Raw genomic sequence first — 21,500 nt, forward strand, 5'->3', positions numbered from 1 at the left:
ACATTAACATCACAGAGAGCTGACGGATGGATCTGATTTATAGGATTTAACTGCGGATGTTCTCTGATGTCTTAAAACTAAATAATTAACTCAGCTGCTGTCTAATAAGAGTGTTACACTGCAGCTAACTAATAAATTCATGATCCATCAATCTGACATCCATCCATGAACCAGTGAAGGGTGAAGATGTTTAAATATGCAGATACAGTCACATCTGTTCTCACTCCAGCTTTCATGAGTTGTTTTTATTTAATCAGATGATTGTCAGCAGTTCAGGATCAGTAGAAAACATGACAGACATTTTAAAAGAAAACAACTTTATATGACATAAGAAGTAAAACAAACCTTTAAAAACCAATAAAATGTGATTCTGTGGTCAGTGCAGGTTCATCAGTGTAGCCAGCAGGGGGAGACAACAAGCCACACCAGGTGCATCATGGGAACTGTAGTGTTTGTAGTTTGTTTAATGATTTATTTTAAATGCTTATCATAATTTATTCAGTTTGTTGTCTGTATCTGAACCAAAATCTTATGTCATGTTTTTTCTTCAGGTAAAACACACCCATTTCACCCATGAAGTAGAAAAGTCACACGGCTACATAAACGATCACATTACGCTTTAATTTCACCCATGAAGTAGAAAAGTCACACGGCTACATAAACGATCACATCACGCCTTAATTTACCTGACGAGATGAACAAAAAACAATCCTTCATTTTACAGGAACAGAAAAACCTTCAGCAGAGAACAGCAGCAGACCAGATCATCAGTAGCATCCTGTAGTCCTCCGCTAGTGTAACAGCAGCGACCAACCACAGGCAGCTAACCTGTGCAGGTACGCAAAGGTGTAGCACTCACCTGTGCAGGTATGGACAGGTGCAGCACTCACCTGTGCAGGTATGGACAGGTGCAGCACTCACCTGTGCAGGTGCATACAGGTGTAGTGCTCACCTGTGCAGGCTATATAGGTGCAGCACTCACATACAGACGAATGCAGTGCTCTCCTGTCCATACCTACACAGCTGAGCATGTTGGTCTGAGACCTCTGATTGGTGGACATGGGGCTGGGAGGTGGATTTAGTTCCCAAACTGTTGTTTATGCTAAGTTAAGCTAACAGTTAGCTCAAAGTTGAGCTTTCACTGTTCTGAGAGTTTAATCCAAATAAAAGCACTGATCAATGGAGTGATGATCAGTACAGGTATTGATCAGTGATGATCAATTCAGGTATTGATCAGTGATGATCAGTACAGGTATTGATCAGTTAGGTATTGATCAGTGACAGATCCGCTGCTTCACTGCTGCTCTATGAGGGGAAACTGACATTCTGTTCAGTTGTTCATCAACCTAAGATCTGCTAATGAAACCTGAACTCTACCCAGGGGCCCCAGCGGCTCCTCGGGCCCCCAGCGGCTCCTCAGGCCTTCTGCTCTGGTTTGGGGCTTTCAGGGACGGTGAGGGAGTCCAGAGAGGACAGCTCATCTGGATCAGGCAGCAGCTCCTCCTTATCGCTGAGGACAGACACAGTTAGAGGATTATTCCTGCTGTCTGTCTGAGGACAGCTCTGTCTTCTACTTGCTGTCCTCAGCTCTGACAGCAGGGGGCGGCATGTTGACATTACCTGATGGAGGACGGACGGCGGGACAGACGGTGGCGTCTCAGCGTGACGATGACGAGCGTTGCCAGCAGCAGAGCGATGACTGTCAGCGTGACGAAGAGGAAGAAGGCTGCAGAGATGAGAGATGAAGGTCTGAGACAGTCACCGAGATGGACAGAAGACAGTACAACATTTTGTGTCTCGCTTTTGTCATTTTGTGTCTCATTTTTGTCGTTTCGTGGCTCCTTCCTGTTGTTTTTTTGTCTTGTTTTTTTGTCCTATTTGTGTTGTCTAATTTTTTGTTGCCTTGTGTCTTATTTGCATTGTCTTTTCTATCCTTTATGTCCTGTTCGTGTCTTTTTTAGTCTTGTTTTTATGTTTTTTGTCTTGTTTTTATCTTTTTTGTCTCTGTTGTGTCATTTTGTCTCATTGTTTCACTCTGTCTGGTGTCCATTAACCTCCTCACGAGTCTTTGTCATGGTGTCCATTGCTGCTAAACTACCACAATGCTCTCTGCTGTAACATGGCCTGATGCTGTCCATCTGACATCCATTCTGGTGCTTCAGAGGAAGAACTCACCTGCAGTCCAGCGGTTCCTGGTTCTTCCTCGACCATCAAAGCGACCTGAAGGAGAAGAAGAGCAGCTCAGAGTTCATCTCATGGAACCAGCAGACCTGAAGTCTGAAGGCTTCATCCTGGGAGGTGAAGAGTTTACCGTCTCCACTGCAATGGTCCATACACTCCTCCACCGAGCCGTACCGGTTCTCGTTGCCACGACAACCACCGTAGATGAAAGACTGACAGGAGGCGGAGTCTGGGTTGTAGTAGAACATGGGGAAGGCGGCTCTGCAGGGTCCGGGGTCTGGAGACACCAGGCAGTGACCTGAGACAGAACATTTACTGGGGTCATTTACTGGACCTGTGTTTGTTCCAGCGCCACCTGCAGGACAGATCCATAACGTCTCACCTTTATATGCTGCCAGCGCCTCACCATCATCATCAGCTGACACCTTCTTAGAGGACGGCAGGACAGTGACTGCAGCACAACACAAACACAACACACAGGTAAGGGGACTCTCTCACCTGTACAGGTACACACAAGTACAGTATTCACCTGTACAGGTACACACAAGTACAGTATTCCCCTGTACAGGTACACACAGGTACAGTATTCACCTGTACAGGCACACACAGGTGCAGTACTTACCTGAGCAGGTAACCATGCAGCTCTCCTCGTTGACGTAGTTGTTCTTGTTCCCTTTGCAGCCTCCGTAGATGAACGATTGACAGCTCCCTGCCTCCCGGTCGTAGTACCAGCGTCTGAACGCCGCCCTGCAGGGACCCACCTGAAGCTCTGCCTCACAGTGCTCTGATTGGACAACAAGCGTTGTGTTTACGATGTGTTTACGTTGTGTTTACGCTGTGTTTCCATGTTGTTATTTAGTGAAGCAGCTTCAACAGTTTCTGAACAGAGAAATAAAAACAAACCTGCGTATTCCTCAGCAGACATTTCTGCAGGAGAAAAACAACAACGTTAATCAGCTGATCTGAGACACCAGGACGTTAAAGTAACAGCTGCAGTATTAGTGTTATATTACCACAGCACTACTGTTATATTACCGCAGCACTACTGTTATATTACCGCAGCACTACTGTTATATTACCGCAGCACTACTGTTATATTACCGCAGCACTACTGTTATATTACCGCAGCACTACTGTTATATTACCGCAGCACTACTGTTATATTACCGCAGCACTACTGTTATATTACCGCAGCACTACTGTTATATTACCGCAGCACTACTGTTATATTACCGCAGCACTACTGTTATATTACCGCAGCACTACTGTTATATTACTGCAGTACTACTGAACCAGAACTGTAATACTGCAGTACTGTTACACTGATACTGCAGTAATATAACAGTAATACTGCGGTAATATAACAGTAATGCTGCAGTAATATAACAGTAGTACTGCAGTAATATAACAGTAGTACTGCAGTACTATTACACTAATACTGCAGTGATATAACAGAAATACTGCAGTACTGCTGATAAATGTTGTCAGTGTAACTAGTCCATGATTATTGATCAGTTTACTGATGGATCAGGTCGGTGTTACCGGTCTGCTGGGGGGACGAGGACTCTGGAGGATTAGATGGAGCCATCCGAGGAGCTTTAAGAGCAGCAGTGGAGTCTTCAGGAAGAACCGAACCTGGAACCACAGGTAGACATTGAGGTCACAGACAGACACTGTGAGGTCACACTGATGACTGATTTCAGATGTATGAACCAATCAGTCCATTAATTGGAGGTTTATGTTTAGACGGTAAACTTATATTCATTCGTCAGATCAGCTGTGAAACCAGTTTTCTTGTCTTTTACTGTTTTTCTGTGCAGCTCTGGGTTTCAGCTTCTGTTGTTGTGACGTTAAATAACGTAGAACAACAAACGGAGGACATTCAAATCCAGCAGAAGTCTTTGTCCTGCTGCTTCTCTGGGCTTCAGTTTCCAGGTCAGAAGGTCCCTGTAGTTAAACCACCAACAGCCTGAAGTCCAGAGATGACTTATCTCTGACGTCTTCAAGCTGCTCGTCTGGTTTCTGAGCTCAACTTTGAGGCTCTTCTGTCCAAACAAACAAATTGTCTTTGTGTTTCCTCAGTCAACCTGTTATTGTTGCTGGTTGGTTTTAGGGAGCGGCTCTGGTGAAGTTGATCCGCCCTGCTGGAGAAAGATCCTCATTTCAGCCGAACTTAAAGTCACAATGTAAAGTGACAACATGAAGTCACAACGTTAAGTCCCAACATGAAATCACAATATGAAGTCATAACATAAAGTCACAACGTAAAGTCACAACATAAAGTCACAACGGAAGTCACAACGTAAAGTCACAATGGAAGTCACAATGTAAAGTCACAACATAAAGTCACAACGTAAAGTCACAACATGAAGTCACAACATAAAGTCACAACATAAAGTCACAATGGAAGTCACAATGTAAAGTCACAACGGAAGTCACAACGTAAAGTCACAACATGAAGTCATAACATAAAGTCACAACGTAAAGTCACAATGGAAGTCACAACGTAAAGTAACAACGTGAAGTCACAACATAGTCACAACATAAAGTCACACCATGAAGTCATACCATGAAGTCACAACATGAAGTCATACCATGAAGTCACAACATGAAGTCACAACATAAAGTCACAACGAAAGTCACAACCTAAGTCACAATATGAAGTCACAATGTAAAGTCACAACATAAAGTCATAACATGAAGTTACAACGTAAAGTCACAACATGAAGTCACAACGTAAAGTCACATGAAGTCACAATGTAAAGTCACATGAAGTCACAATGTAAAGTCACAACATGAAGTCACAACGTAAAGTCACGTCGTGAAGTCACAACGTGAAATCACACCATGAAGTCACAACGTGAAGTCACAACGTAAATTCACAACATAAAGTCACAACATGAAGCCACAACGTGAAGCCACAACGTGAAGCCACAACGTAAAGTCACAACATGAAATCACAACGTAAAGCCACAACATGAAGTCACAACGTGAAGCCACAACGTGAAGCCACAACGTGAAGTCACAACGTGAAGTCACAACGTAAATTCACAACGTGAAGCCACAACATGAAGTCACAATGTAAAGTCCCACCTCCTCTATAACTGTCCCCCTGTAGCCTGACGGCTCTGTGGTGCAATGGATAGCGTGTTGGACATTCAAAGGTTGTGGATTCAAGTCCCACCAGAGTCACTGTGTTATTTGGTCGGTTCTTCTTCTCCGGTTTAGTCTGTTCTTCTTCTCCGGTTTAGTCTGTTCTTCTTCTCTGGTTTGGTCGGTTCCTCTCTGGTTTCTTCCTGTGATCCGGAGTTCAATGTGGTGCTTCATCAATGATCCCGTTATCGTCCTCTGATGGACAATTATTGATCAGCTCCAAACCTCACCTTTACTTCTGACCAGAGATGTGAGAGTCTGGATTCAGAATCAGAGAATCGTTGCTGCTGAGAAACCATCTCACCTGTAACACCTGAGCAGGAGGACTCACACTCCTCCAGGGTGAGGAAGTTGTTCCTGTTGGACTCACAGCCGCCGTAGACGAAGCTGCTGCAGCTCTGATTGGTCGGGTTGTAGAAGAACCTGGGAAAGGCAGCTCTACAAGGACCCACCTTCATGGGCAGCCGACAGTCGACTGACAACAGAAACACAACAGACACACAATAGACAGGCATGCAACAGACAGACACACACACAACAGACAGATGTTAATATTAAACCTGAAAACCTGCAGTGAAACAATCACTAACAGAAATAAAAGCTGCAGTTTCATTGATCAGCTGATCGTCTATAGATCAGCTGATATATCAATCAGCTGATGTAACCATCAGCTGATATCAGCCTATCAGAGGTCTTTGTGTTCCGGCCAACATGAAGGTTTTTTCTTTTCCATAAACTGATGGAGGAAAGTTGTTTTCTGTATTTTATAAACTGCGCTGTTCCAGTCTGTCCATCAGGGGCGCTGAACCTCTCTGCAGCACATGTAGCAGAGCAGCCGGTGGTGTGGAGTCAGCAGGTGTGTTCACTGACGAATTTATAGAATTATTAATCTATATTAATAGAAATCTGAATGTTTTAATCCGTCAGAGCGGAGCTGCTCAGATTCTACCCTTCAGAGCTCCGCTGCTGCTCTCAGGTTCTGCTGAACTGGTGGGAACCGGTCAGACCAGTTTGACCAGACGGAGAACAAACAGCCTCCACCTGTGACTCAGCAGCTAGCTGCTCAGGTGACACCAGACCAGGAAATAAGCTCACATTCAAGATGAGACGTTAAAAATCTGACAGATCAAACCTGTTCCCGCCAGAATAAAAGCCCAGTTTACTGACCTAAATAGACGGTCTAAGATCAGAGGAGACGAATCCTTTTAGTTCAGTCCAGTCTGATCTCCAGTGGACTGGACCAGTAGGACCAGTAAATCCACAGCATAATAACCTCTAAATAACCACAACTCCTGATGGTTCCTTTGGTTTAGTGCAGAAATGTTCACATTTAAGGAATTATCTTTTACTAAACATCATGAACAACCTGAAATTTATGAAGAAAAATAGATTCAGTTTCATCAACATTCAGCTCAGTTTATCATTTCCACATTACAACTTCCAGATCACAGAGTGTTGACAAAGGAACACAACATTTAGTCACCTGGAACTGAACCATAGAGGATTTAAGGATCAAAAGCACAAAATAAAAGACAAAATATTACAAAAATCACACACAAAATGACCAAAAATGAGACAAACGACACAAAACAAAAAAGAGACACAAAAGTAGGGCTGCCACAAACGACGCGTCGACGAATCGCCTGAGCACGATACGTCATCAAAAGCGGAAGTGAGCGCGCAATGCAACAGAAATCACCGTCCGAGTGGAGCGCGGAACACGCATGGACATCCGCGCTGTATCGTGCATATATAGTATATGCATATATTATATATGCACGATGCGGCGCGGATGTCCGCGCTGTATCGTAAACGCGGATGTCCACGCTGTATTGTGCATATACTATATATGCATGATACAGCGCGGATGTCCATGCGTGTTCCGCGCTCCACTCGGACGGTGATTTCTGTTGCATTGCGCGCTCACTTCCGCTTTTGATGACGTATCGTGCTCAGGCGATTCGTCGACACGTCGTTTGTGGCAGCCCTACACAAAAGTTACAAAGCGACAAAAAATGGACAAATGACAAAAATTGTAAAAGTGAGAAGCAAAACAACAAAAAAGTAGACAACACAAGCAAGACAAAAAAACCCACAAAACGACACAAATGATGCTCAAAACAACAAATAAAGCAAAACAGTAAGTGACAAAAATAGACAAAAAAACAGAAGCAAGACGAAAAGGAAACACAAAATATTATAAAAACAAGAAACAAAACGACAAAAATGAAACACAAAAGGACAAAAAAGTAGACAGCACAAGCAAGACAAAAAAAACAGAAAACAACATTAACCGTACACAAAACAACAAATATAGCAAAACACAAAAATACAAAAACGAGAAACAAAATGACAAAAATAAATGACAAGACAGACAAAAAACACAAAAAACTATAAAAAAGACAAAAAGACAAAAACAAGACAAATATTACAAAATGACACAAAATGACAAAAGCGAGAAACAAAGCGTCAAAAACATGAGATGAACAACAAAAGTCAGACAAAAACAAGAAAAACGAGACAAAATATTACAAAAAGCTGACACAGAAAGATGAGAAAATGAGAGGAACAAAAATGAGACAAAACGACAAATGAACAATCCAGTATTTTACTTTCTGATCCAAACAACTTGTCACAGTCTAGAAATGATTTTAAATTTATAGTTTTACTAATTTACAATCTGCAGCTAATGTCTTCTCTGGAATTTTTACACTTTGAGGGCTGGATTGGACCCTGTGGAGGACCGCTTTTGGCCCGCGGGCCTCATGTTGGACACCCCTGGTCTAAGCTGAAAATATTGTCCAACTGAAATGTTTGTAATCTTAAAATCCTTCATTCCTAATGGATTAAAACCATCTCTGGTTGTAGTTTGCTGGCTGAACTTTAAGGACTTCTTAATCGGATGCTGATCACTGAAAGCTGCTTTCTGATGGTGTGAAGTTACACAACAACCAGGAATCTCACACATTCCATCGGAACTTCCTGGAAACACTGGAGTTCAGCTCGTCTGGACTTCAAACATCTCATTTCTACCCTCTACAAACGAACAGCCGAGAGTTTAGTTACTGAGAGTCTCTGATTCTGATCAATACGATCAATAACCGACCAGAAAGCTTTTCTGTTTGAAGATAAAACTAATTATTGATTTCTAGAATCTGCTGATCATCTTCTGGAGGAATCCATCAGTTTGTAAGAGTCCAAAACCAGAAATGTTCTATCGAAAGAACCCACAAAATATTAGATTCGAACCGATCAATCGATTATCAGAACAGTTGGTGTCGATCAACAACAAAAATAAGACAAAACATTACAAAAATGAGACACAAAACAACAAAAATGAGGCACAAAACGACAAAAATGAGGCACAAATGACAAAAACAAAACGACAAAAAAAATGACACAAAATGACAAAAATATGGGACAAACGACAGAAACAAGACACAAAATTACAAAAACGAGTCATGAAATGAAAACCGATCGACTGATTGATCAGAATATTTAACATCAAACAGAATCTGAAGTAAAGAAGCTCAAAGTGGAAACAAGAAGAAGTTCTGATGCTTTGGATCCAGATCACCTGAGAGAGAACAGCTGGGAATACCTGGTTCTACCTGGTTCCACATGGTCCTACTTGGTTCCACATGGTTCTACCTGGTTCCACCTCCACACACAGCAGCAGGTTTACAGTTTAACTCTCATAAGGCAGAATTGTGAGGAACCGTGGGTTTAATCACGGACATCACCTGTGCAGGTAAACCTGGACCAGAGCTGCAGCAATCCTCAGGTGTGACTGATCAGCTCCAAAATATCAATCACTTTCACATAATCAATCGTTCTGATCACTTAACTGTAAACTGCTGAGTGAAACTCAGACCACGTGACCATCTCACCTGTTACCTGCGCAGTCTGTTGTATCAGAGCTGATCAATAATCGATACCGGGTCTTACCGTGGCTGGCCTCGTTGCTCCGCGGCTCTGAATCCAGCAGCGGGACCACGTAGGGAGTCGGTCCAGGATCCAGAGCCAGAACCAGAACCAGGCCGGAGCCGAGCAGCAGGCCGAGCGGCAGCACGTTCATCCTCACAGCGATCCGTCCGAACCGAGCCGAGTACAGCCGAGTAGAACCAAGCAGAACCGAGGCCCAGACCGTGACTTTGTTCCGAACCAAACCGAGTTTTAGCTCCGCGAGCAGAAAACGGTCACTTCCGCGTCTGGAGGCTTTTTGTTGTCGCAGAAACTTTTACCTGAGCGACAGGTGAGGTCACCGAGGCCCCGCCCCCTGCGTCACACACATACACAAAATACACACAACATACACACGCACGCACGCACGCACGCACGCACACACACACACACACACACACACGCACACACACACACGCACACGCACACACACGTACACACACACACACACACACACGCACCTGGACACAGCGGCACTAGGACCCAGCGGCACTAGGACCCAGCAGATGTTGCATTCACTGTCTGCTCAGAAACATGGACACCACTGAGATAAATACTCACTGGTACTGTGATAAATACTACAGCTGGTACTATCCTGTACGGTACTGTGATAAATGCAGTATTTTGGACCGTTCCACTGCATTAGAACCTTAATTTGACAGAACGTTCCATTTTGTTGAACTAAAACTTTTTGTTTGTTCTGTTTATTTCTGGTAGTTTACCAGGTTCTGGTTCCACCTGCTGGTTCTACCTGGTTCTGGTCCTACCCGGTTCTGGTTCTGGTTCTCCTTGGTTCTGGTCCTACCTGGTTCTGGTCCTACCTGGTTCTGGTTCTGCTTCTCCTTGGTTCTGGTCCTACCTGGTTCTGGTTCTACCTGGTTCTGGTGTCTCTGTCCCCCTGTCCAGGTGTATCTTCCGTTCAGCGGGCTCCGCCCCCTGAGACCCTCCACCGGATATACAGCTGTTGTTTCCTGTTTTTCCAGCGGTCCTTGAACGCAGCGCCGGCAGCGGCCCCGCCCTGTCCCGGTCTGCATGCGCTGCACCGACACTCCCCGGTGTCTCCCCTGTTAGGTTTTCATTCAAATCAGTTTCAATTCTCTCTCAATTCTTCTTTCTGTCTCTGTTGACTCGGTCCGGTTCGGTTCGGTCCGGGTCAGATGGCGGCTAACCGGGTGGGGCGGCGGGTGAACCGGGTGTGCGGCAGCCCGTCACCGAGCCGGGATCCGGGTCAGAACCTGCAGCGGCGGCAGGCACGGGTCACCGTCAAATACAACCGGACGGAGCTGCAGCGACGCCTGGACGTAGAGAGCTGGACGGACCGGGGACTGGAGCAGCTGTACCGGGGGAGGGTGAGTACTGCAGTACTACTGCAAATAGTACTGCAGTACTGTAAATAGTACTGTACTGGGGGAGGGTGAGTACTGCAGTACTACTGCAAATAGTACTGTACTGGGGGAGGGTGAGTACTGCAGTACTACTGCAAATAGTACTGTACTTGGGGAGGGTGAGTACTGCAGTAGTACTGCAAGTACTACTGCAGTACTGTAAATAATACTTCAATACTGCAAATAGGACTTCAATACTGCAAGTAGTACTGTACCGGGGGAGGGTGAGTACTGCATTAATACTGCAAGGAGTACTGCAACCTCTGTAGAATACTATGAATACTGTGAGTAGTACTTCTGTACTGAGTAGTATTTGTTTAGTGAGTAGTACTACTGTAGTGAGTAGTACCTCTGTAGTGAGTACTACTACTGTAGTGAGTAGTACCTCTGTAATGAGTAGTACTACTGTAGTGAGTAGTATTTGTTTAGTGAGTAGTACTACTGTAGTGAGTAGTATTTGTTTAGTGAGTACTACTACTGTAGTGAGTAGTATTTGTTTAGTGAGTAGTACTACTGTAGTGAGTAGTATTTGTTTAGTGAGTAGTACTACTGTAGTGAGTAATATCTCTGTAGTGAGTAGTACTACTGTAGTGAGTAGTATTTGTTTAGTGAGTAGTACTACTGTAGTGAGTAGTATTTGTTTAGTGAGTAGTATCTCTGTAGTGAGTAGTACTACTGTAGTGAGTAGTACCTCTGTAGTGAGTAGTACTACTGTAGTGAGTAGTATTTGTTTAGTGAGTAGTACTACTGTAGTGAGTAGTATTTGTAGTGAGTATTATTTGTTTAGTGAGTAGTACTACTGTAGTGAGTAGTACCTCTGTAGTGAGTAGTACTACTGTAGTGAGTAGTACCTCTGTAGTGAGTAGTACTACTGTAGTGAGTAGTACCTCTGTAGTGAGTAGTACTACTGTAGTGAGTAGTACCTCTGTAGTGAGTAGTACTACTGTAGTGAGTAGTACCTCTGTAGTGAGTAGTACTACTGTAGTGAGTAGTACCTCTGTAGTGAGTAGTACTACTGTAGTGAGTAGTACCTCTGTAGTGAGTAGTACTACTGTGTTCTCAGGAGGAGCAGATGCCTGAAGAGCTGAACATCGATGAGCTGCTGGACCTGAAGACTGTGGAGGAGAGAACACACAGACTGCAGGTAACACGTCTCTAACACGCCTCCAACACGCCTCCAACACGCCTCCAACACGCCTGTAGCACGTTTGTCTATAACATATCTAACTGTCTGTAACACGTCTGTAACACATCTGTAACACATTTAACACGTCTGTAACACGCCTCTAACACGTCTCTAACATGTCTAACTGTCTGTAACACGTCCGTAACTGTCTTGTGTTTCCAGAACATCCTTCAGTCATGTCCCAGCAGCACTGAGGTGAGCACAGAGGAGTCATTACTCCACCAAGGAGGCGGAGCCTCAGCAGACTGACGTGATGTCTGTCTGTCTGTCTGTCTGTCTGTCTGTCTGTCTGTCTGTCTGTCTGTCTGCAACTTTACTCAAAAACAGACCAACGGATTTGGATGAAATTTCCAGTGAAGGTCAGAAATGACACAAGGACCAAGATTTTGACAGTGATGTGGCTTATAGTCTGGATCCACGGATCAGTTAAAGATTTCCCATTGCGAGATATAGTGGCCAGCACGGCGTCACTGTAACCATGACAACAAGTGAACACTATGTCAGCTGCCTGCTGGTGTTATACTGGTATTATACTGGTATTAAACTGCAGTTCCTGCAGTTAGTCAGTAAGCAGCTGATTGACTGATGGACGTATAGCACTATTTCTTCCTGCTGTGTTTCCTGCTGAGATCTTAAAGTGGGTCAACACTGAACTGATAACTTGTGGAAAAAGCAGCAGCTCAGATAAGAACTTAATAAGTTACTGATCAAACCCACAGCGAAGGCGACGCCTCATGTTTGGTATTAAATTTCTACATTTCAGTCAGAAGCTGCGCCTTTCTCCGGTTTAGCAAAAACTTTCCTCCAACAAAAAACCAGCAGATTTCCATGAAACCGTCTGTCTCCTCCCGTCAGGTGTTCATCAGCGAGCTGCTGCTGAAGCTTCAGGGTTTACAGAAGCAGGAGGATCTGCACGACGGCATCGACCTGCCACAGCTACACATCCTCTCCACCCGCTCCCAATCCGCCCACAGGGAGGCACTGCATTGAGATACCGAGCGTCTCCCAACTGATCCTAAGACCCACGGCACCCCCCCACCACTGGAGCAGGAGGAGCTGGTGTATGAAACAAACACACTTTAACTTCTATCCAACATACCCAGAGTCACTCCACCCAAACACCCAGAGGATCAGTACAGCAGCATCGATTACTACAGTCTGACAGTCTCTGAACAACATCGATTAGTACAGTCTGACAGCCTCTAAACAGCATCGATTAGTACAGTGTGAGAGCCTCTAAACAGCAGCATCGATTAGTACAGTCTGACAGCCTCTAAACAGCATTGATTAGTACAGTCTGAGAGCCTCTAAACAGCAGCATCGATTAGTACAGTCTGATAGCCTCTCGACAGCATCAATTAGTACAGTCTGACAGCCTCTCGACAGCATCGATTAGTACAGTCTGACAGCCTCTAAACAGCATCGATTAGTACAGTCTGAGAGCCTCTAAACAGCATCGATTAGTACAGTCTGACAGCCTCTAAACAGCAGCATCGATTAGTACAGTCTGAGAGCCTGCAGATAGCATCGATTAGTACAGTTTGAGAGCCTCTAAACGGCATCGATTAGTAGTCTGAGAGAATCTAAACAGCAGCATCGATTAATACAGTCTGACAGCCTCTAAAAAGCAGTATCGATTAGTACAGCCTGACAGCCTCTAAACAGCATCGATTAGTAGTCTGAGAGAATCTAAACAGCAGCATCGATTAGTACAGTCTGACAGCCTCTAAACAGCAGTATCGATTAGTACAGCCTGACAGCCTCTAAACAGCATCGATTAGTACAGTCTGAGAGGCTCTAAACAGCATCGATTAGTACAGTCTGAGAGGCTCTAAACAGCATCGATTAGTACAGTCTGAGAGCCTCTAAACAGCAGCATCGATTAGTACAGTCTGATAGCCTCTCGACAGCATCAATTAGTACAGTCTGACAGCCTCTCGACAGCATCGATTAGTACAGTCTGACAGCCTCTAAACAGCATCGATTAGTACAGTCTGAGAGCCTCTAAACAGCATTGATTAGTACAGTCTGACAGCTTCTAAACAGCAGCATCGATTAGTACAGTCTGAGAGCCTCCAGATAGCATCGATTAGTACAGTTTGAGAGCCTCTAAACGGCATCGATTAGTAGTCTGAGAGAATCTAAACAGCAGCATCGATTAGTACAGTCTGACAGCCTCTAAACAGCAGTATCGATTAGTACAGCCTGACAGCCTCTAAACAGCATCGATTAGTAGTCTGAGAGAATCTAAACAGCAGCATCGATTAGTACAGTCTGACAGCCACTAAACAGCAGTATCGATTAGTACAGCCTGACAGCCTCTAAACAGCATCGATTAGTACAGTCTGAGAGGCTCTAAACAGCATCGATTAGTACAGTCTGAGAGGCTCTAAACAGCATCGATTAGTACAGTCTGAGAGGCTCTAAACAGCATCGATTAGTACAGTCTGACAGCCTCTGAACAGCATCGATTAGTACAGTCTGACAGCCTCTGAACAGCATCAATTAGTACAGTCTGACAGCCTCTAAACAGCATCGTTTAGTACAGTCTGACAGCCTCTGAACAGCATCGATTAGTACAGTCTGACAGCCTCTGAACAGCATCGATTAGTACAGTCTGACAGCCTCTAAACAGCATCGATTAGTACAGTCTGACAGCCTTTAAACAGCAGCATCGATTAGTACAGTCTGACAGCCTCTAAACAGCATCGATTAGTACAGTCTGAGAGCCTTTAAACAGCAGCATCGATTAGTACAGTCTGACAGCCTTTAAACAGCAGCATCGATTAGTACAGTCTGACAGCCTCTGAACAGCATCGATTAGTACAGTCTGACAGCCTCTGAACAGCATCGATTAGTACAGTCTGACAGCCTCTGAACAGCATCGATTAGTACAGTCTGACAGCCTCTGAACAGCATCGATTAGTACAGTCTGAGAGCCTCTAAACAGCATCGATTAGTACAGTCTGACAGCCTCTGAACAGCATCGATTAGTACAGTCTGAGAGCCTCTGAACAGCATCGATTAGTACAGTCTGACAGCCTCTGAACAGCATCGATTAGTACAGTCTGACAGCCTCTGAACAGCATCGATTAGTACAGTCTGACAGCCTCTGAACAGCATCGATTAGTACAGTCTGACAGCCTCTGAACAGCATCGATTAGTACAGTCTGACAGCCTCTGAACAGCAGCTGGTCTTGACCTCTGTAGAATTTAGACTTAAACTCCTCTTCTGAACAGAAACTCTCTTTCCGTCTGATTGGAGGATGAAACTGAAAGGAACCTGTTTTCCTGAACTCTGATTTCCAGATCTTCAGTCCTCAGAGACGGTTTTAGTTCTCAGCTGTTTCCTGCTCCTCCTGTTTCTATGTCTGTCTGAAGTCTTTTGTTGTTTTTGTTTTTTAAATTATTTTAATTAAACATGTAAACGATCCGACCGTCAGAGTTCTTCTTCTGTCATTCAAGGAGGCAAAGGGACCAAATCACCGTAGCAACCAGGTGGATGTTATCACAAACTCAACCAGTTAAAGGTGCATTAGAGCCCCCTGCTGGAAGGCAGTGGAAGAACAACACAGGGAATAATGAATAAATGTCAGCATCATCTGAAGAAATGGAGCTGCTTTAGTTCTGCCCGTCTGACACCTGAAGAGTAAAAACTCACCTTAACACAGCCAGATGTTTCAGGTAACTCAGGTAAAATATCCAAACAGATCACAGAGAGAAACACTGAAACTGAATTTATTGATTTATTTATGACAGATGCAGCTTTTAGAGTTCTATTAGTTAAATCAGATGAACCTCAGGCATGTGGATGTTGATGCACCTGATCCTCACCTGTGCAGGTGTGTTATGATTCTATTCTATTATGTAGTGATGAAAGTGTGTTTGATTTAACAGATATCAGTTCAGTTCAGTGTGCTTCAGCCTGAGTAGAGTTTGTCAGTTTGTCCATGGAGCCTCTGCTGGTTAAAGTTTAAATTAAAGTCACTACAGTGTTGTGAAAAGCATTTGCCCCCTTCTTGAATTCTTATTTTTCTGAATATTTCCCCCATTTAAATATTAAAGATCATAAAACTAATTTAAATATCAGACAAAGATAACCAAAGTGAACCCAAAATGCAGTTTGTAAATGATGATTTAATGTTTAAGGGATAAAGCCATCCAAACCTACCTGCCCCATGTGAAAAGTAATTGCCCCCCTGGTTTAGTCATGAATTAACTGTGGCTAATCACATTTTTTTGGAAAACAAGTCCAGTTTCACCGACCACACCCAAGAATGATGACCTTCAGACCTGTTCAATCAACAATAATGACCCCAAGAGCACAGCGACGACTCATCCAGGAGGTCACAAAGGAACCCAGGAGAACATCTAAAGACCTGCAGGCCTCAGTTAAGGTCAGTGTTCATGACTCAACAATAAGGAAGAGATGGGGCAGAAATGGATCCATGGCAGAGTTCCAAGGAGAAAAACACTGCTGACCAACAAGAACATGAAGGAAACAAACATCTGAATGATTCCCAAGACTTCTGGGAGAATCTTCTATGGACTGACCAGACCAAAGTAGAACTTTCTGGAAGGTGTGTGTCTCGTTACATCTGGCCCCCAGTAACCCAAGGTCCCCCAGCAACACCAGGTGCCCAAATAATGGCTCCAGCAACCTCAGATGGTCCACTATCCATTCAAGAAGCCAGGCTACCAGCCCAAGGTGCTGCATAAGGAGCCCCACTAGACCAGTCACTAACCTCAGCAGCTTTTCTGGAAAAAAACCATCATCAACAGTCCAGCATGGTGGTGGTGGTGTGATGGTCTGAGGACCTGGACGACTTGCCGTGTTTGATGGAACCATGAATTCTGATCTCTACCAGAACATCCTGAAGGAGAACGTTCCACCATCAGTTCCTCACCTCCAGCTGAAGCTCACTTGGGTTCTGCAGCAGAACAACGATCCAAAACACTCCAGCAAGTCGACTTCTGAATGGCTTCAAGAACTAAAGAAGGTTCTGGAATGTCTGAGTCAAAGTCTGGACCTGAATCTGATTGAAATGCTGGCAGGACCTTAAAAAGGAAGTTGATGCTGGAAAACCCTCCAGTGCTGCTGAATTAAAACTGTTCTGTAGAGAAGAGTGGACCAGAACATCTCCATAGAGACGTGAAAGACTCATAGTTAGTTCTAGAAAACGCTGCTGAGGGCGGAACAGCCAGTTATCAGGTTTAGGGGGCAATTACTTTTTCACACAGGGTCAGGGAGCTTTGAAGAGAGTTTATTCCTTAATAAATAAAATCATGATTTAAAAACTGAATTTTGTGTTTCCTTTGGTTTGTCTGATGTTTACCTTAGTTTGATGATCTGAAACATTAAAGTGGAGAAAATATGCAAAAAGAAAAAAAAGAATTTGAGAAGAAGGGGGCAAATACTTTTTCACATCACTGTACGTTAGTTGGAGAACTGGTTTGAAAAGGATGGACGAGATTTAGAGGAAGGTTCCGACCAATGACAGAACATCCAGCAGCAGCAGAACATAAACACTGGATTAGTTTAAATAGTTTAAATGTGTTTCATCAGAAGACGTGAAATAACTGGGATCAGATCCTCGTCTGTTCTCAGATCTGCCATCACTTCCTGTTTAAATGAACAGGCTCAGATCGTTTCTGACATGGAACCTGATATTCACAGAAGATCAATATTCACATTCCTACACTCTGCATGTGTAAAGTCAGCATATTGATGATTGATCGGAACAGTATCAACTAAAGTGCTTCAGTGCAAATAAAAGATTTCATTCTGAAGAGTTTCCATCACGACTGGTCTCCCCTGGAACTGAGAAGGAGCTTCAAACCGACACCGGACTGACCTGCAACACACACACACACACGCACATGCACACACAATGTATAAGTTGTCTGAGAAGGATTCAGTTTGTGATGTTGTCTCTCAGGTTCATATAGTGGAGACCAGATGTTCCAGATGTTCCAGATGTTCCTCACCTTGTTGTGGCAGAAGCCCTGACCCAGGATCAGCCCCAGCAGAGAGTTCAGGACGTTGAACCCACAGAGGAGCGTCTGCAGGCCGCTGGTTCCTCCCATCACACTGAACAGAACCACGTTCCACTGCACCACCGAGCCGGGTTCCAGACACACCCCCGACCACAGGGTCCGGTTGTACAGGTACCCCGAGTGTCTGAGGACACAGAGATGGCTCAGAACACAACCAAACATCTGGACACCTCCGTTCACCTGGACCCCAGGGTCTCACCTGTCCGGGAGGGGCTGCAGTGGAACCCCCCAGGTAGGACCAGAGGACGAGTTGTAGAGACACAGAGGACCCTGAGAAAGACCAGTGGCACTGACCAGACAGCAGGAGGCAGCAGCGAGCAGGCAGGCACAGGACACCAGCACCTGGCACAACATCTGGAACACAGGGAACAACATCTGGAACACAGGGAACAACATCTGGAACACAGGGAACAACATCTGGAACACAGGGAACATCATCTGGGACACAAGGCACAACATCTGGAACACAGGGAACAACATCTGGAACACAGGGAACATCATCTGGGACACAAGGCACATCATCTGGAACACAGAGCACAACATCTGAAACACAGAGCACAACATCTGGAACACAGGGCACAATATCTGGGACACAAGGAACAACATCTGGGACACAGGGAACAACATCTGGGACACAGGGCACAACATCTGGGACACAGGGAACAACATCTGGGACACAGGGCACAACATCTGGGACACAAGGAACAACATCTGTAAAGGCTGCAGCTCCTGTGGACCATCACCTCACCTGACTCCTGAAGGCGCAGCAGCCTCTCTCTCTGCTGCTCTGGATGAACGCTCGAGCTCCCAGTAGAACCTGGAATCAGACGGTTGCTGAGATTCAAACATGCTGTTGACTCAGAGGTCAGACGGTCTGATTCAGCCTCAGAGGAATAAACAAAACTGCACACGTGATGAAATGCACACAGAAAACACACGGCTGAGTCATACACACACACACACACATGTACCGTGATGCCGGAGCCCCAGACGCCGGTCGCCCAGGCAGCCTCTCTGGTCACATGACCCTCCAGCAGGAAGCGGACCTTCAGGTCAGGAAACAACAGCAGGACGTTGGACAGCATGCAGACGATCGCCATGGGAACCAGAGACACGCCGACACACCGCAGACACCTCAACACACACATCTGTGAGCATGAAGGAGTCTGGAATATTTACAGCTGCACACTTTCAGCTTTCTGTTCAGGTTTTAATGTTATTTGGTGACTTTTAAATTATTTATCCACTCATTTAGAATCTGGCTCATCTTGTTAACTACCTGAAACCTGGAAAAGAACAATTTCATGTCAAAAAGTGGAAACATTTCAGAGCTTAAACCAGAATATTATGATTAATGGAAAGAATAGTTTGATTAGAAATGAGCGTTACTATGATGTCTAAATGGTTCTGCAGCAGAACTTTGTGCTAAAAGAAGCTAAAAAGCTGCAAAAACATGAATCAGTGCAGCTTCAGTGACACAGTTCTGTTCTCAGATTCATAGTGAAAAGATTTTTAAAATTATATTAACTATTCTTCCAGATTAATGAGATTAATATTTACTCTGATGATGAAAAACATTTCAGTTTTTGTCTCCACTGTCTGAGTTTGTGTTTTACATAAAGATATTTAATTTATATAAAACAGAGAAACTGAATCTGACAGAAACTTTTGTGCTTTTGCAGTTAAACCTATTAAAACTGCGAGTAAATTTACTGTTTGTGGTGACAAAACTGATAAATAATTTCATCTCCTCAACTCTTAAACCTGCTCAAACATCAACATCACCAAACCCACAGAGAGCAGAAACACAGACTTCCTGTTAATGTTTGTCTGAATCAGCATCACATGAAGAAAAACGGAGTCGACTCACCGTAAAGCTGCAGCACACGCTTAGACTGAGACAGGAACCAGCACACGCTTTTATAGGGACACGCCTGCTGCTGCATCATGGAACCTGCTGCATGACGCTCATATCAGCAACACGTCAAAAACAACAACAACAAAGTTGTCTCTGTTCAGCTGCTAGATCATCGTGATAAATGATGCTGCACATCTGGACCACCTCAGAGAGGACAACACGATCTGTGATTGATTGATTATATCTGATTGATAAGTTATCTCTGATTGATAGATGATCTGTGATTGATAGATGATGTCTGATTGATAGATTCTCTGTGATTGATAGATTCTCTGTGATTGATAGATGATCTGTGATTGATAGATGATCTGTGATTGATAGATGATGTCTGGTGGAGATCAGAGTTCAGTTTGTTTCAGGATCCAGACTCTTCTGCTCACTTCTTTCTCAGTGTTTCTAAAAGCAGTCGTCTCATTTTAGCTCCTCTGAGTCACTGTGTTGGTCGGCAGACAGCAAAGCCTGATGGGAAACCTGCTCATCATCCAGCAGTGACATCATCAGCCCCCGCCCCCTCAGGATGACAAGCTCTGTAGGTCACCAGGACTCTGACACATCATCAACTTCAGCTGGATGCAGAACGACCTCCTGTGAACGGAACCAAGAGTCTGATCTGCTGCTGGAGCACGTGGGCGATGCTGATTGGTTCAGTGGTTGGTCCAGTTGTTGGTCCAGTTGGTCCAGTGGTTGGTCCAGTTGGTTCATTGGCTGGTCCAGTTGGTCCAGTGGTTGGTCCAGTGGTTGGTCCAGTTGGTTCATTGGCTGGTCCAGTTGGTCCAGTGGTTGGTCCAGTTGGTTCATTGGCTGGTCCAGTTGGTCCAGTGGTTGGTCCAGTTGGTTCAGTGGATGGTTCAGTGGCTGGTCTGGTCCCAGCAGGGTTGAAGGGGACCATGGACAGAACTCCCTGTTGAGTCTGCACCTGCGTTTCCATGGTACTGATGAGGACTGGAACCAGAGTTCATGCTGAAGGGTTCGGGTTGGTCCAGAACCTCCTGAGAACAAGTCCTGCTGTAGTTGTTTGATAACAGAAACAGAACATGAGCACTGAGGTTCCTGACAGCATCCAGACATTCAGAACCATGTGATTATTAAAATCACATCTGTGGAGTAAAACCAGAAACATGAGACACTTCAGTGTGACACCTCTGGTCCTCAAAGACGGCGGTTTGGTTGGATGACACGAGTCATCAGGGTCACATGACCACAGGGGAACCACAGAAACCTCAGCGTGGTGATGAGACTTCCTCCCGACTATATTCAGACCTCTGAGTCCACATCTGGAGGTCCACATGTGAAGAACTTACTGTCTTGTGTCTCAGTGTCATCAGTGGTCAGAACCAGATGGATCCGACTGGAACTGGGGAAGCTGAACTGGTTTCACTGGAGTGTCTGTGGATGAAGCAGAGTTTACTGGAAGTCCTGATGAATGAGATGATCTACAGGTGTGCTCAACCAGCCAGGTGCAGAGAGTCAGGCCACGCCCCCATCGAGTCAAGCCACGCCCCTGATGAATCAAGCCACACCCCCAGTGAATCAGATTGAATTTACTCAATAAAACAACCAAAAAAAGACAATGACAGCAGTGAGAGAATTATCTGTAAAATATGATACTAAGAACCAGTCAAAGTGTTTAATTTTACAGTCAGATGTCAAAGAATAC

At 44.6% G+C, this 21,500-nt stretch overlaps 3 protein-coding genes across 5 annotated transcripts; 1 reads left to right on the forward strand and 2 right to left on the reverse strand.

Annotated features, from left to right (window-relative positions):
* Nucleotides 1-224: 224 nt before the first annotated feature.
* Nucleotides 225-9,553, reverse strand: LOC111564454 (kunitz-type protease inhibitor 2-like). Its single transcript, XM_055012415.1, has 10 exons — nucleotides 9,283-9,553; nucleotides 5,639-5,809; nucleotides 3,724-3,816; nucleotides 3,085-3,108; nucleotides 2,804-2,965; nucleotides 2,564-2,632; nucleotides 2,312-2,479; nucleotides 2,176-2,220; nucleotides 1,621-1,726; nucleotides 225-1,510 (listed from the first exon to the last, which is right to left on the reverse strand). Exons 1-10 carry the CDS (start codon nucleotides 9,410-9,412, stop codon nucleotides 1,417-1,419), a joined length of 1,062 nt encoding a protein of 353 aa, XP_054868390.1. The 5' UTR covers nucleotides 9,413-9,553; the 3' UTR covers nucleotides 225-1,416.
* A 734-nt stretch (nucleotides 9,554-10,287) lies between these two features.
* LOC111575541 (protein phosphatase 1 regulatory subunit 14A) lies at nucleotides 10,288-15,301 on the forward strand. Of its 2 annotated transcripts, XM_023280744.3 has the most exons (4): nucleotides 10,291-10,646; nucleotides 11,746-11,826; nucleotides 12,031-12,063; nucleotides 12,724-15,301. In XM_023280744.3, exons 1-4 carry the CDS (start codon nucleotides 10,455-10,457, stop codon nucleotides 12,856-12,858), a joined length of 441 nt encoding a protein of 146 aa, XP_023136512.2. In that variant the 5' UTR covers nucleotides 10,291-10,454; the 3' UTR covers nucleotides 12,859-15,301. The 2 variants fall into 2 exon arrangements, with proteins under 2 accessions (XP_023136519.2, XP_023136512.2); XM_023280751.3 differs by lacking the exon at nucleotides 12,031-12,063 and having other exon boundaries at nucleotides 10,288-10,646.
* Nucleotides 15,302-17,111: 1,810 nt separating this feature from the next.
* Nucleotides 17,112-19,365, reverse strand: LOC129349355 (transmembrane 4 L6 family member 5-like). Of its 2 annotated transcripts, XM_055012414.1 has the most exons (5): nucleotides 18,897-19,365; nucleotides 18,674-18,742; nucleotides 18,125-18,279; nucleotides 17,857-18,049; nucleotides 17,112-17,723 (listed from the first exon to the last, which is right to left on the reverse strand). In XM_055012414.1, exons 1-5 carry the CDS (start codon nucleotides 19,071-19,073, stop codon nucleotides 17,703-17,705), a joined length of 615 nt encoding a protein of 204 aa, XP_054868389.1. In that variant the 5' UTR covers nucleotides 19,074-19,365; the 3' UTR covers nucleotides 17,112-17,702. The 2 variants fall into 2 exon arrangements, with proteins under 2 accessions (XP_054868389.1, XP_054868388.1); XM_055012413.1 differs by lacking the exons at nucleotides 18,674-18,742; nucleotides 18,897-19,365 and having other exon boundaries at nucleotides 18,125-18,541.
* Between the last annotated feature and the right edge of the window lie 2,135 nt (nucleotides 19,366-21,500).

The sequence above is a fragment of the Amphiprion ocellaris genome, chromosome 7 (genome assembly GCF_022539595.1).
Source record: "Amphiprion ocellaris isolate individual 3 ecotype Okinawa chromosome 7, ASM2253959v1, whole genome shotgun sequence".
Lineage (NCBI taxonomy): Eukaryota > Metazoa > Chordata > Actinopteri > Pomacentridae > Amphiprion > Amphiprion ocellaris.

Excerpts from the sequence above, each read along its gene's own strand:
- LOC111575541 (XM_023280744.3), top strand. The coding sequence starts at position 10,455 with ATGGCGGCTAACCGGGTGGGGCGGCGGGTGAACCGGGTGTGCGGCAGC. Across the intron at positions 10,647-11,745 it reads AGCAGCTGTACCGGGGGAGG|GAGGAGCAGATGCCTGAAGA; the intron begins GTGAGTACTGCA and ends CTGTGTTCTCAG. Across the intron at positions 12,064-12,723 it reads CATGTCCCAGCAGCACTGAG|GTGTTCATCAGCGAGCTGCT; the intron begins GTGAGCACAGAG and ends TCCTCCCGTCAG.
- LOC129349355 (XM_055012413.1), bottom strand. The coding sequence starts at position 18,531 with ATGTTGTTCCTTGTGTCCCAGATATTGTGCCCTGTGTTCCAGATGTTG. Across the intron at positions 18,050-18,124 it reads CTGCAGCCCCTCCCGGACAG|ACACTCGGGGTACCTGTACA; the intron begins GTGAGACCCTGG and ends CTGTGTCCTCAG. Across the intron at positions 17,724-17,856 it reads AGGGCTTCTGCCACAACAAG|GTCAGTCCGGTGTCGGTTTG; the intron begins GTGAGGAACATC and ends TGTGTGTTGCAG.
- LOC111564454 (XM_055012415.1), bottom strand. The coding sequence starts at position 9,412 with ATGAACGTGCTGCCGCTCGGCCTGCTGCTCGGCTCCGGCCTGGTTCTG. Across the intron at positions 2,633-2,803 it reads CTGCATGGTTACCTGCTCAG|TCACTGTCCTGCCGTCCTCT; the intron begins GTAAGTACTGCA and ends GTTGTGCTGCAG. Across the intron at positions 1,727-2,175 it reads CAGGAACCGCTGGACTGCAG|CCTTCTTCCTCTTCGTCACG; the intron begins GTGAGTTCTTCC and ends TCATCTCTGCAG.